Genomic DNA, 14,972 nt, shown 5'->3' with positions numbered 1-14,972 from the left:
CAGCAAGAGAGAGAGAGTGAGAGAGACACAAAGGAGGGAGAGGGGAGTGCTAGGTAGAGCTAGCTAGCTAGAGGCAATGGCAAAGCCAACGCGTTGACTGTGGCTAAACAACAAACGGGAGTCGCACACGGAACGTGCTATGAAACGGTTCGCGTAATCCAAAGACGTCGCTCGAAACGGCTTGCGATTTGCATTCGAATTCCAATTTGAAATTCGAATTCGAATTTTCGTATATTTTGATTTGTGGCTAGGCCAACACGAAAACAGCTAACTAAAACTGCCAAGTAACGAGAGGGAGAGTGAGAGAGCGACATAAATAAAAATAACCTTTGCCTAATTCTTGAGTTATCAGTGCGTCATATAAAAATCTAATCAGCAATTGGCCAATCTAAGGGCTTCTGATAAGTACCGGTTGGACAAACTCTCTCGCCTCTACACAGAGTCTGCCTACCTGCGTGTGTATTCGTGTGTGTGTGTGCAATATTTGCGCTGATTCTTATCTTAACTTTGATCTGCAGACACGTGTAGCACTCGGTCTAAAGACACAAACACATTCATCATAGTTTCTACGTGCAACAATTGCCGAAAAGGCAACTTCTGAACATTCACGGTGGTAAGTTTGACTTCCCTCGGGCAAAGTCCCCAAAGAGAACAAAAACTTGATGAGTCATTGGGCTCTACGAGTTGACCAATCTCAGCTAAGCTGAGTCAGCCCCAAATGAAACGTTAAGATGGCAGATAGATGTAACTCTTATGTGATATGATATAACGTTGACATGATATAACAGCATGTAATGTCTGATGGAATAACAGTATAATAACAGTCCCTATCTCGTCTAGGGCTTATATATAAGTGTTTGTCTAACTATAAGTGTTGTCTACCTAAGTGTTATATGGCTGAAACTTGGTATATGAACAGCTCTACATATTTCAAGTTAAGGTGAGCTCTATAATAACAGACTGCTTGTAGCTTTTTATAATCTAGTCCCTATAGCATATGGACAATGAATAAGTATTTCAAATTCAGTTGAGCATCTAAAATTCGGCATTAATTATTAGATAATAGACTCTACCATACATCTATGTAAAACATTTACAAAATAGAAAAATATATATAAATACATAGTTCTAACTCTAAGAGCTCTAAAAACTACCCCTATATAGTTATAGATTATTCGTCTCACTATAACTCAATTAGTTCAAGAGCTAAGCATAGACCACTCTATACACTAACTTTTAGAAAAATTAACATATATGTATATAGTTTCATTGAGTATAGCCCATATTTATCTAGAATAAATAAACTTTATCTCTACATTCATCAACTACTTTACTTCCTGTTGCATTATACGAAAAAAAAGAGATATCTTTAATGTGCAACGATCTCGAGCTGTTTGCATTCGCATTGGTTTCCGATTGTTCTCCTCAAACATTAGCAAATGCAGGCACGTAGGCATATTATATATTGTGTAAGAAAAAAACTATATTCAATTGGAATTCAAATGCCAATAAGACAATTTGAATTACGACTAACTGAATGTGAATGCGAATAGTCCAACTGACCGTGACGTGATTAAGTTTAGAATCAGAAAAATATAAAATAATAACAACAATTAGACTAGAGATATATGGTTATAAAGAGAGAAAGAGACAGAGAGAGAGAGAGAGAGAGAGAGAGAGATAGAGAGCAATACGTATGATTATTATATTTGCAGAGTTCTATAGAGTTCAAGCGAATGGCAATGAACCGCAGCTCTACATTAATCGAAATATATGAAAATCTATAAATACGAGTAGAACGATAAATAGTTTCCATTAAGAGAGACAGATATATATACACATATATGGGTATATGTGTACATGTATTTCTATATAAACAAAAGGCAAAACGCAGTGGAGAAACAAGAAGCTCATAAATATTTCATTGTTCTTGTCAAGAGATGCAGCTGCAGCAGCACAAAGCGAGGCTGCGGGGCGCCACAGCCTGTGACTGTGTGCCTGTGTGTGTATGCGTGTGAGTGTGACCCGCAGACAACTGCAAGTTGTCAATGCCATAAAAAGAGATGCGTTTCCAGTTCCAGAGTTCTTAAAGAGCTCTTCAAGTTCTACATACAATTCCTTTCCCACTCCACCTACAGGCAGCAGCAGCAGCTGTCAACAGTCAGCGGTTGGCAGTTTGGCAGTTGGCATTTTGTGGCATCATCAGCGTCTTGTTCTTCTTCTTCTTGCTATTTCACATATATATGAAGACTTTAATTCTTAAATCTGAGCTGATCTTTCACACATGTGCCTTTATCATCCCATCTATGCAGTCTCAGTTTTCTCTGTAATTTTCCGCTCATAATAAATTATAGACATGTGCACATATCATTTGCAGTCTCTGCGATTGCCTATATAGCACCAAACCCCACCCCCCTCTTTCCAAAGCCCCTCTAGTGAGTGCACATAAAGTAAAAGATATCTATTGGTCAGAGAGTAGAGAGCAGGGGGATCGTATCATCTGCTGACTCACAGCTTGATTCAGTTGACCCAAGCAGACAGAACTACTACAGCCTCAATTGATGCTAAATGACCAAAGTCGAATGCCTAACAGCTAAATGGCTAATGGCTAAAGGGAATAAAAGCCAGCTACACCAACACGCAAACGGAAATTATTTTTCCACAAATATTTATTGAGAAAACCAAGCAAATCAGAACCATTCCCAATGACTAAAATTCTAGATATATGCATACGTATGTAAACATTTACATATGAACCCAGATAAATGAATGTCATTGGTATTTATAGTCGACCTGTGAAATTCCCTAAATGCGCAATAATATTACAATATATCCAGCATACTTAAGGAATTTTTGTCGTATTTTTTAATTTTTTATTATTGTTGAAGATTTTATATTTAATGTATTTTTAAGAGAAGTATTTCTTTAATTTTCTAAAAATATGTAATTTTTTTTATTATACGAAGTTTATATTGCAGGTTTTTTATGAATACTTTCACCTTAAATTCCTAGAATAAATAAACTTCAAATACTGAGAAACAGTTTGTCGAATTTCTAATAACAAAAAAGAAATTTCGTTTACCTATGCAAATTCTTCGTTAAAACATCGAAGACAATCTTTGACTAAAATATATAAATTTAATTTATTTATTTAAGTCATATTGCGCACATTCTAATATATTCTCTCTACAAAGTATTTGCATCAATGTACCCTCATAAGAATATACTCTAGGCCTATACAAATTTGCTTAGATCTCAGCTTCCTCAGTTCCCTCGTAAAATCTACATGAAGTAAACTCCAGCCATAGGCGTGTGCCACACAGGTGTTAATTGTCTCAGTCACACACTTACATACACATACATACAGACAAGCGCTATCGTATGACTAATGCCCATTGAGAAACGCAAAAACCGCAAGTTGAAAGCAAACTGTGAAATCGAAATACATTTTAAGATTCATTCATAAATTTTGTGTATCGAGGTTTTTACGGGCACACCCACAAAAAGGGGCGCCCAAGAGTCACAAATTCAACGGAAATTGCACGAATTTAACAAGAAGCTGGCGCAGCAGCAACAGCAGCCAGAGCAGCGCAGCAGCAGCAGCAGAAGCAACAGCAGCCGGCAATAAACTGTAAACTGTAAACTGTAAAAATGCAAATGAGCGAGGAGCAGCAACAGCAACAACAATAACGGCAACAAAGCACACGCTAAACAGTTAACAAAAGCTGCCGCTGACGTCGCCGCTGCTGCCGCTGCCGCTGCTACTGAAGAGCATGACACATGCTTCCAAGAAGCGTTCATTACTCATAAGCAAAGCCGATAGAGCGCAGCTTAAAGAGGGAGCCGAGCAACAACAGGTTTGACCAGCAGAGGAATTCCCGCTGTTAACTGCCAATAACAGTGCACTGTTAACGCCAGCGTCGCTGCTAAGCACATTGCGTGTGCGTGCAAAAGCTTTTTATCGTATCTTATGCGCAACTGCGAAAAGCTTTCGAGTGCTGCTCGCACTTCGTGATGCGCCGTTGGATCAGTTGAAATTTGCGCGCTGCTCTGTGCGGTTGTGTTTATCGGCGAAACACGAAATTCGAATATTTTATACAAAAATACATAAAAGAAAACTTAACTTTATTAACAAAAAATAAAAACAAAATTTCGATATTGCAATTTGAAATTTTAACAGTTGTAGCGTTTGCAAAGTGAACAAGTGCCGTTACAGTTGCATCAAAAAATGCATGTACAACTAAATACCAATAAAAATATCTATTAAAGGATTGCCTGTGCATAAGTTAAAATTATAAAGCAAGCAAGAAAAGAGAGAAAGAAAGAGCAGGGGGATGAAAATCTGTCAACGCCAATAAAAAACGCCCACACAGACAAATGCGTGCAGTTGATTTATGCAACGAGCTAATTAATTAATTGTCACTTTCTCAACAAACAAACAGAGCAACAAAGAGGAGAACAACAACAACAGCAGCAGCAACAATTGCAGTTCATTGATCTAGAGAGACAACACTTCCATGTAAGCATCGCAGCATCCCCATTCTTATCTAAAAACAGTGCGCGAGAGAAATGAACTTGAATTAGGCTTAACTTAAGCGCCGACTTAACATAGATTTGTAACTGCACTTAAGTGCTTACGTCTACCGCTTATCTTCGTAAGGTCAAGTTCTAAGCCAAAAATGTAATATTTATTGATCGAGTGAGTTGGTCATTCATTACACATAAATATTTATGTGGTAATTCACAGCCCTTGGTAGCATATCTTATCAATACCAAGTTAAGGCACTTTTAACAGCTATTTGGTAAAGTTAAAAGCGAAAAAAAGAAAAAGAATTGTTGATAAGGAGGAAACCACACACACGCACACACAATCAACCAATTGTGCAATATGTGTCGCATCTAACAACAATAAAACAACAAAGTCTGAAAGTCTAACAAACGTCATCAATGCACTGAGCAAAAAACATGACTAACAAAATCGAAAATAAATTTAAATTTAAATATCATTAATTCTCTCACAAACAGCTGTAAATTTTAGTATTTTTTTTTTTTTTTTTTTTTTTTTTTTTTTGCGAACAACTTTTGACTTGCTTGATTTAACAATTTTTTTGTGGCAGTGTATCTTATACACTTGCTAAACCTGTTGGCAAACATTCCACCTGCTAAATTTGACTGCCGCAAAATAATAAAACAACAACAACAACGCAAGAGTAAAAGAAAATATCTCCCAATAATTAGCATATCAAATAAATATTATGTTTGTGATTCACATTGCTTTGGGTTCGAAATGGAGGAACCTTAGTTAAATATTAGCATATCGCTGAAATTTCTAATAGCAATAAATTAATAGAAATTCATAATTGCTTAGTCTGAAATTAATTACGTATACGTAATTTGTAAATATTTGAAATGTTTTTCCCCGATTAACATACCAAGATTTTAAAAAAAGTTTAACTAGTTCGCTTCAATTTGTTTACAGTATTTACTTATTTTTTTTCCAAATTTTTCGTTTCATATTTAATTTTTTTAAACTTGAACTCTTTTAATTTGCTCAGTCCGAATTTAATTTATCCAACGATACTTTTTTATATTTGGCACATAAACTAAATTTACTAGTAGTAACAGCGCCTAATGACCCACATTACGTATACGTAATCAAATTTGTTTTTGGCAAAAAAAAAAAAACGAGAGAAAAACTCTTAAAAAACTTCAATGTGCGCGTTGATATTGATTAAACAACAATGCGAAAAGCATTCATCGTTATAGCGACTATGACTCTACCCATATCTATATATATATATATATACATAGATAAATCTATCTATGTGTGGATATATTCATATGTGCTTGTTTAGTGAAGCGCGAGAGAGTGGAACCGAAGCGTACCAAATTGACAGCTTTTAACCTTAAACCCAAATGAATAACGACCTTCAACCCGCCCCACACACGCCTAATTGCTCCAAATTCACTTCTCGTATTTCTGTATTTATATAGTGTACATATATGTTTATCTGAATAGGCCTAGTCAGTGAAATGATAATGCCCGTGTCCACACAGAAATCCCCCGTCGGCTGATTAGTCAATACAAAACACTGCGAACAACTCAGCACGAAAATAAATGCAGACTTTTGCGTATCACATAGCAAATATTGTCCCTTATGCTACTCTCTGCTGCGACGCCTTCTTCTTCCTCCCACCTGTAGGTGCCTGACACGCCCGAAACTAAATATATACTAATACATATTTATATATATAATTGTGTCTTTGTTAGAGTTGTTGTTTGTGCCGGCATTTGCTGTTGGCTTTTGGCTCTTGGCGTTAAAAAAGAAAAGAAAAAAAACAGCGCTCCACTTGTCGTATACTTGATATCACTTATCGCACAGCTCTGCTGATGTCACAGCCTGCACTGGGCGAAATTAAAAGCGACAAAGTAAAGATACAAATATATATATATATATATATATATATATATATATATATATATATATATATATATATATATATACATTTAGGACTTAAGCAAGTGTCAGGCACGTAAATAGAAGCTTACCTTAATCTAATTTATTGATATCATTTGTAAAGCAAGCTAATTAAGTCTAGAGAGGAAAGTGCTAGGAAAGCTTTCTTTGTCAACAATTTACAGATCTAATCTCAGGCCTGGTATATTCAGAAATAATATTACAAATAAGTTCGAGATGAGGAACAAAAATATTACAATATATAAATTTAGTTTATTAAAAAAAATTAAATTTTAATATTGAGTAATTTAAAAAATTATTTAAAATATAAATAAATCGACAACTGTATTACGATATTATATACAATAATAAAAAATAGTAATAAGCTCAGACATAGTAGAAAAAAACACCTTTAAAAAAAAATTAATTAAAAAAAAAAAAAAATTTAATTAAAAAAATTTTAGGGAAAATTCTAAAAATGAATCATGCAATTATTTTTTAGAACTATTATTACTATTAGATTTTGTTGCAGTGTACTCAATTTTGAGCTAGTTCAAAGAGCTTAGAGAGAGACAGTTAGACTAACTGCAACTCAGGTAATAATAACGTTCTGTAATAACTGCATTTCCCGTTGCATTCGCCAGTTGCCAAGCGTTAAGATGTCAACTAAAATTAAGACTGTGTTTTCAGTCAACTATCTAAATGGGTATATAAAGTGCAGATGCGTTTCTCTGTCAACACAATCTGACAAATAGGGGCTTCATTGTCATATGAACATAATATGCAATAGAAGTGCTGCTATTTTTAGACACATATCATATAACATGGAGCAAATAAGACTAGGCGGTGGAATAACATATATTTGCACAAGGAATCTAAATTTAGTAACTGTAATTTGGACGTGGTCTAAAATTAAGCTCAAATGTGTCAGACTGACTGACAGACAGACGCACCACATGACTGCGGCTGTAAATAACAGCTGTAAAGAGGAAGAAGTGAAAGAAGAAGACGCGGCAATGCAGCCAAGTGCTGGCACGTCATATGCCACACACACACACACATAGACACACATACACACAGGCACACACAGTCATGTGCCATAACTTTTGCTACACTTCCGCTAGTTGGTTCCAGTCCGAAATTAAGTATACGCCATGCAGACCCAGTTAACTGCAGCCAGAGTCAACCTGTTGGCCAAACAGGCACTTAGCCAGCTAAGTTTGAGCTGGCTGCTTCCGTTTGCCCTTTTGCACTTGGCCCTTTTCTTGATTATACTTTTTACCTGACTGAAAATATTAATTGACCTTTTTTGCAATTCTATTTCGAATTCTAATTGTGGTTTGTCTACTTTATTGTCTTTCCAGTGCGCAGTTGCTACTTTTTTTTTGTTTTCGAATAAAGAAAAAAACTTCAGTCACGACTTGAAGTTCAAAGTGCGCAACAAACAAGAATTACACAAACACAACAACAACTGCAACTGCAACAGCAACAACAAACAGCCACAACATGTCCAACACCTGCCAAAGCTACGCATCCGTGTTCATAGTCCTAGGCACAATCCTGTCCATTCTGGGGGCAGCACAGATGGCGCCGGTTTCAACAACAACACAAGCTGAGGTAAGTGATTATGCAGCGCACTTGAGCCAAACATTATCAAAGAGAAGAAGAAGAAGGCGAGGCATAATCGAGAATAAACTAGTTTGTGAAGACATTTAAGCTCCACCTGAAGAAAGTCGCTTAGCTAGGAGTTAACATGGATGAGCAGTATTAAACTAGAGCAAAGGCTTGACTAAAGCGAATTATCGAAGCTTGGGGCAGCTGGAGGTCTGCCTGAAGGGCAACGTGAAGTTAAGGAAAGAAATATAAGAATGTGCAAGAAGAATCGAGAAGTGATATAATCTAGTGACAATGAGGCGCATGTGAGAAAAGTAATCAAGATTGAAGAGAAATAATAGATTACGTGCCTAGGCCGCTGTAAATCTGCATTAAATACAATCTCAAGGCCAGGCAAAGTAAAGTCTGTAGCCTTGATTTTTGGCTCTGATACAGATGCATGGAGCACAACAAAGCTCTAAAGGTGTCCCTAACAAAACAATTAAATGTAATCTTTAATTAGGTAAAGATACCTAATCGAGAGACAGACACAAACAACTGATTGCCGTGCCCAACAAATTTCTTTCACATGTATGACCCGAAAACAATAAAATAATAATAAATTCCAGAATAAATGCTCACCGTTAAGTGGAAGCACTCAGAAGTGCCAGCAATTGTAAATGCAGTTTAGTTTCAGTTTTAGTTTCTGTTGTCAATCGCAATTGAATATTAAATTTTCCATGCAATGTTAATCAAATAATTGCAACTGTATAATTTACTAAATTAGAGAGCAGAAGCGAATACAAAAAAAATACGGAATGTAAAAGATACATATGTATATACACATATATATGTACAGTTTATTTTTTGCTATAAAGTCATTAAAGGCAATTCAGAAATGTAAACTCGTTTAATCGTGCAGCAATTAAAAGAAGCTGCAGCAAGTCACATTTTGCCCGAGGGGCGTGCATGACTTGGAAATACCCTGAAGATATATCAGTTTCTTCTAGTCAAGGGAAAGAATATGCTCTACCTTATATATAACCAATGTCTCTCTGTCAAAGTGAATTCACTTAACGTTTACAGAAAGAGAAGCTCTTAACAGTCGGAAATATTTAACATTAAATGTCGTAACAGAATTAATTTCTATATATTAATAATTACTAGAAGATCCTAATGATCATCTAAATAGCTAATTTATAATGAATATCATTTTCATGGTCAATTCTCTAATGATAATCTATAATATATTATATATATATATATATATATTATTTATAATTATTATTATATATATTATTTATAATTATTCTTATTAAATAAACCAATACAAATCATACATTTAATAACTAAATACAATATTTATATAAACTGATTTAAGCGAAATAAAATGTAGTGAACGCCTATGTCATTGTAACTGCTCTCCACCAGGTCAGGGACTGAAGCAGCACTACTAGAGACGTACCCTTTTATTGCTAAAGCTGAGGGTAATTTGAGCTGTACTACATTCACTCCGAGTACGACACTCAGTCCAAAGAGAAAATACACCTAAGACTCTAATACAATGAAGAGCAATAGTTTTTACTCACCCAACATGGAGAACAGTTTCGGATGATCCATCAAAATGAAGAACTATTTATGGTATTCCCTTCAGTCTTTTGCGAAGTATAGCTCGTTGCCGAATAGCTTTTAATACTCATTCAAGAGTGTGGCTAGCTCTTAAAGGCTCTTTTATTTCGAGTTAGTTTACTCAGAAATCAACTCGAAATGGACTTCTGTTGATTCCCATAAACAAAAATCTTTCTATTGTCTCTTACATTCCGTTGAGCTGAAGCACAGTAGCCCATTGCGCTATTTATTAGCCAACTTTTCTTAGCTAACTTTCCACTGCTGGCCAATATTATATATATTTCTGTATATATATTACATATAAATGTTTAGATTTCCCACCTTTACTTCCGATTTGCTTGACAAAACTTGCACAAAACCTTTTTTGTTTGTGCTCGCTGAATTTCGATTGTCAGTGTCAATGATGTGGTTGTTCCTATATGATAAGATATACACATATATATACATATGTCTATGTAGCTCTTTATATATATTCAGTTGAGTGCACACACATGCAATTGCCAGTGCATGTCAAATAATTATTCGAGTCACATAGACACGCAATGCATTCATCGCCTATCGCAGATATCGCCGCTATCGCATTAATCGCCATATATCGCTTATAGTTTTCCGACCTTAGCCTTTCGATTGGCCTTTCGGCCAGCGGACTCACGGTGCAATGCATAAATAGTTAGGGGGAGTACAAACTGTCAACAGCCTGTTGAACGGCCCATGCCAATACACAATCCCATTTCATGTGCATCGCATGCATTAATTGCGACTCGATTAAGATTTTGTTCATGACATTGCAACATCACATGATATTTGTTTACTTTTTCCCTCTTTATTATTATTTTATTCCATTTATGCTGACATTGCATGCTTATTTCTAATAAAATTGTACTAAAACAGAGAGGTTAAGCGTTACCAAAAAAATATATTTGAGTTGGAAAACTCTTAAGCTGGAAGTGTTGATAAAGAGCTCAAAAATTCATCGAAAGCTTAAAATGAGTAGAATTATATTCTTATTGCATCTTCTCTTTCTACAATATATATCATATGTAACTCTCTCTCTCTCTCTATCTCTTTTCCTCCATGCTTAAGTTGTTTATCGTTAGCTGTAAGTTATCTGCCTTTAGACCTAATACACATTTCCGCTTGCTAATTTGCCTGTTTAGCTGCAGCTCGTGCATGTCATTCGTACAAAGCCGACTGCGCTGATTAGCAGCCTAATGTCAAAACTTGTCACGAAGATTTAAGCGCATTGTTAAGGCTAAACAAATTGCTTACATAGCTGTAGACAAGTGACTTGCTACCGATGATCAATTGGCTAAAAAGTTCTAGGCTCTAGTTAATCGACTGAAAACTAAGACTTGGATTGAGTTCTCAATTCTTCTCATTTCTTCAAATTCTTATTAACTTTTCTTATAGATTTTTTAAGCCTCTTTTCTTTCCTTTATTTTTTCCTTTCTCAGTTTCAGGATTCTCACATCTTGATTAAAGATGCTCAGTTCTCAGTCTTTGTTGCTTATAACTCAATTTCTCTATTCTCAGCTCTCAATTTTCAGTTCTATTTTCTCTCACCCCACTCGCTTCTCACTTGAAGTAGTGTCGTTTATCTTTCTCATGATTCCATGTCGACAAGGCTGTCACGTTTTGGCGGCACAAAGTGTTTTCTCCTGTTGCACGATTGCAATCTGCATAAATTATTAAAAGAACAGAACGTAGCAGGTGCAATCATAGCAGTCGCCACACCTTTTAAACAGGTAGCACAAACACACTAAAGAGTGTGAATTCTGCTGCATCATGCTGAGAGCAGGCAGAGAGAGGGAGAGAGACAGATAGATAGTTAGACATAGTTCAGTTCCTGTTTGGCCTTTTATAGCGAGTGAAATGTAACGCATGATACGTTTCGCTTCCAAGTATCGATATTACGCTGCTATCGATCAAACGCACGCGCTGCTTAGAACAAAATATAAAAATAAAAATAAAAAAATTGAAAAACAGAAACTATAATGAAAAAAGCAAAAACTCGTCTTTGTCTCCAATTTGATTTGACTAATTGATATGTTGAGCGCGTTGCCTGCCTGCATGGCCATTTAGCTGGCCAGTCGCCCAAAACGAAGTCGCTTAAACGCCGATCATCGTCGTGATCATGATGAGCATTGTGCTTATAATGATGTTCATAGTACACACATACGTCAACATTGTGCGTTCCATGTTTGTCTCACTTCAATGTCAACTGCGTTTTGTTCTATTCTGCGCCGCTCTTTGCGATTCTCAATTGTGATTGACTTAAGACTGTGGAAATGCTTAAGCAGAGCTTTACTCATACTATTTTTCTATCGAATCTGTCAAATAAATGAGTTAGCATTTGGTCTACCGTCTGCTATCAATTGAGTTAAATATGTTTTGTCTGACTCACTTAGATTCTGCTGTCTGCTCTGCCGGCTCGTTTTATTTATTGTCTACTGTGAGCTGTCGCCTGGCATGTTGCATTACAGTTATAGCGATACAAATCAGCACAACAACTAGCCAAATTGACATCATTTGAGCCAACAAAGCGACAGACATTAAGCCGTCACTAGAAATGCATAGCCATGAGTCATTAGTCGGGCGAATGCAGTTCAATATGATTAAACGCGTAGCCCAGCCACAATTAATATTGAAAGCGACTCGCGTCATACGCTGCGTATACATAATCAACTGTCGGCTGTCAAAGGTTAATTGCGGCTCAATTAGAACTGTTTTACTCTTGCTGCTTCTCCCTGTCTGGCTGGCCTAATTGAGCGAGCTCAGGCTGCAGCAGAAGCTAAAGTTTTTCTCTGCTGTTGAAAGTAAAAATTGGGAATTTACTGCAGTGATGACGTATTTTCGGTTGCCTAATTATAATTGTTATGCCCAACTGCTTACTTCCTTCAAAAATTTAATAAGCTTGGGTGAAAGTTGTTTAGTCAGAAAAAATTCTATAGTCGCAAAATTTTTGCGTGCGTCACGCAGCAGCAGCGAGAAAACATACAAAAACAGACGTCCAAGCCAATCAATAATAACTTGAACAAAGCTAAAAAAAAAAAAGTGGGTAAAGTACATTAGTCGACTAGCTGATATCCTGAAAAACTTATCGAAGAAAGAGTTGAAAATAGTTGGAAATGATTTATTTAAATGAGCTCCAGATGAGTGTATAGTAAGTTTAGAGATTTAAGTCTTTTCAAAATGGAGAAAACAATGATGGTTATCGATTTTAATCGATTCCATGTAAATACCAAATAGCTATCAAACACTTATTTTGAGTGTTTAGCCTCAGCTTAAGCTTCGATATTCACACATAAGAATAGATAGACGGATAGACATAATTACTGAAAGACAGACAAAAGAACAAGTCGATAGGTAAAACGAAGATAGCCAAACACATCTTTACCTTCTGTTCATAAATCGTAATAAAAACATCATACCTTTTGTACCCACTCTCAATGGGGTATCAAAAACACATCATGACTGTGAAAAAGTCAAGAAATAAATAGAAAAGTTTTTGATTGATTTGGGCAGTTGGAAACAAAAAATAAAAAAAAGCGAAAACGCAAACTAAAAGCTAAAAGTCACGTTGCGTGTGCGACGACCTTCGCCAGGTGTTAACACAAAGGATGCCCGGTGTTTATGGCTAGAAAAAGCTTAACAGGTAAACAGCTAACACTCGAAAAAAAGCTAAACAGGATAACCTTGCCATTTTGCAAAAGGCGTATGCAAAAAGCAAATGTTAACAGCGCAAACAAATGATATTTATGTTTGCAAAAGTGTGCCTGTGTCTGTGTGTGTGTGTGGAACATCCTTATAAAGCGGCATCGAAGGTCAGAGGAGAAAAAACTAGTTAAAAAAAACCTTTTGTGCTCAAAGTGTTTTACTAGGAAATACCCTCTAGCTGAGGCTAACTTTAGAATAGACAAGACTATAAACTATGCCTAGGATATGTTTAGAATAGAGTAAGACTACGACTTGGCAAGACGGTGTGGAGCCTATATAGGGTATATTTATAGTCATTTTTCATAGGGTGGACCTGAGTTAACACCAGCCTTAGCCTTTGCACATTCTATTTATTGATATACCCTTTAGCTCTGCCCATAGGGTGTAAGCCACACAGAACAACGATGCCTTTTGTCTTTGCTGCTAGCATTTATAGTATTACTCTAGAGACTTAGCTCGACTCACACATTCATCTTCATGCCAATCAACCTCATAGTCCACTATTTATAGGGTACTGGCACCTGCACAAAAGCTGGAAGCACGGCTAGCAAAAACGCTTCCTTTTTACACTTTTTGCTCTCTCGTTTTTTCCTAGCCCATGTCCAAGTTTGTTTGCTAGAAGTTTTGCATAAAACACTTGGTTTATCTTAAGATCAGGCGCTTATTTATCGCCCCCGACGAATTAACCGAGGGCAAAAAACATCAACAACAACAACAACAAAAGAGCTCAGCGGGGGCGGGTTTAAATGTCAAATGGAAGTTATGGGAATTAGCAGCTGACAAAGTTATTAGCCAAGCGTTTTTCATCTCATCTCCCTCTCACTCTCTCTCTTTCCTCTTCGCTCTTTCTCTTTCTTTATTGCGCAACGTTGTGGCACCTTTTTAGCGGCTCATTTGGCCCAGTTTTTCTATCTCCTGTTTAAGAGGCAGTCCACATGCTTCGATTCGGCTTCACTTTTACACGTGATGTAACCGGCGCTAGAGACTTGGCCAAAACAAGTTGGTCAAGTTGCGCAGATTTGCTTTATGTGCTGTGTGTGTGTATTACCTGCTTTCAGTTTCCCAGTGCGTTGCATTAAAATTAGGTCTAGGCTTTAAGACACTTTTGTTGGCCAGCATTTTCATCAGTCGGCAGTCATTGACCCCAGCGCTTACTTGGCTTGACCCAAATTCTCAAATGGAAAAGTTTAAACGCACCCCAATGTACCTAGACCTAGACACCCATACACACAGAGAGCTACACACACACACACAGTCGCCTAGCCACCCTACTTTAACTGAGGCAAATACAATTTTCTCATCAATTTCCGGCCAAGTAAAATGTAGCCAAGGGAAAGAGACAGGCACTGAGAGAGAGCGAGAGAGAGAGACAGAACGAGAGTGAGGGCGAGTGTAGGGAAAAAGAAAATGTAACGTACGCTCGCTGCTTGGCTTATAATTTATGCATGTCCTGTGCTTGTTTGAACGGAAATATATATATACTATACATATACATATACATATACATATATATATAGAGCTAGCAGGGTCAAAACACGCCAACAAGGCGTTAACTCTGGCTATTTACTATAATTT

The 14,972-nt window shown here is 36.6% G+C and overlaps 1 protein-coding gene and 1 long non-coding RNA gene across 10 annotated transcripts in view; one reads left to right on the top strand and one right to left on the bottom strand.

Annotated features, from left to right (window-relative positions):
* The window catches only part of Mmp1 (Matrix metalloproteinase 1), a 30,138-nt gene that overhangs the window by 1,338 nt on the left and 13,828 nt on the right, over positions 1-14,972 (top strand). For 5 of the 9 annotated variants that reach the window (XR_016270437.1, XR_016270434.1, XR_016270436.1 and 2 more), the window contains exons 1-2: positions 4,021-4,519; positions 7,823-8,075. Coding sequence is in view for 4 of the 9 variants with exons in the window: in XM_018011827.2 (XP_017867316.1) it covers positions 7,965-8,075 (111 nt within the window). In the remaining 5 variants the exon portion in view is untranslated. Of the gene's footprint in view, positions 1-102; positions 614-4,020; positions 4,520-7,822; positions 8,076-14,972 lie in introns of those variants that run through there. The other 4 variants (XR_016270438.1, XM_018011824.2, XM_018011825.2 and 1 more) reach the window with 3 other exon arrangements.
* LOC149268382 (uncharacterized) overlaps positions 1-14,972 on the bottom strand; it is a 32,025-nt gene that overhangs the window by 7,572 nt on the left and 9,481 nt on the right. The gene's annotated exons all lie outside the window — the stretch shown is intronic.

The sequence above is a fragment of the Drosophila arizonae genome, chromosome 5, assembly GCF_054131065.1.
Source record: "Drosophila arizonae isolate 15081-1271.41 chromosome 5, UAZ_ARI_1.0, whole genome shotgun sequence".
Taxonomy (NCBI): domain Eukaryota; kingdom Metazoa; phylum Arthropoda; class Insecta; order Diptera; family Drosophilidae; genus Drosophila; species Drosophila arizonae.
Note: the sequence above shows the minus strand (reverse complement) of the source record. Positions and strands in the feature narration are given on the sequence as shown.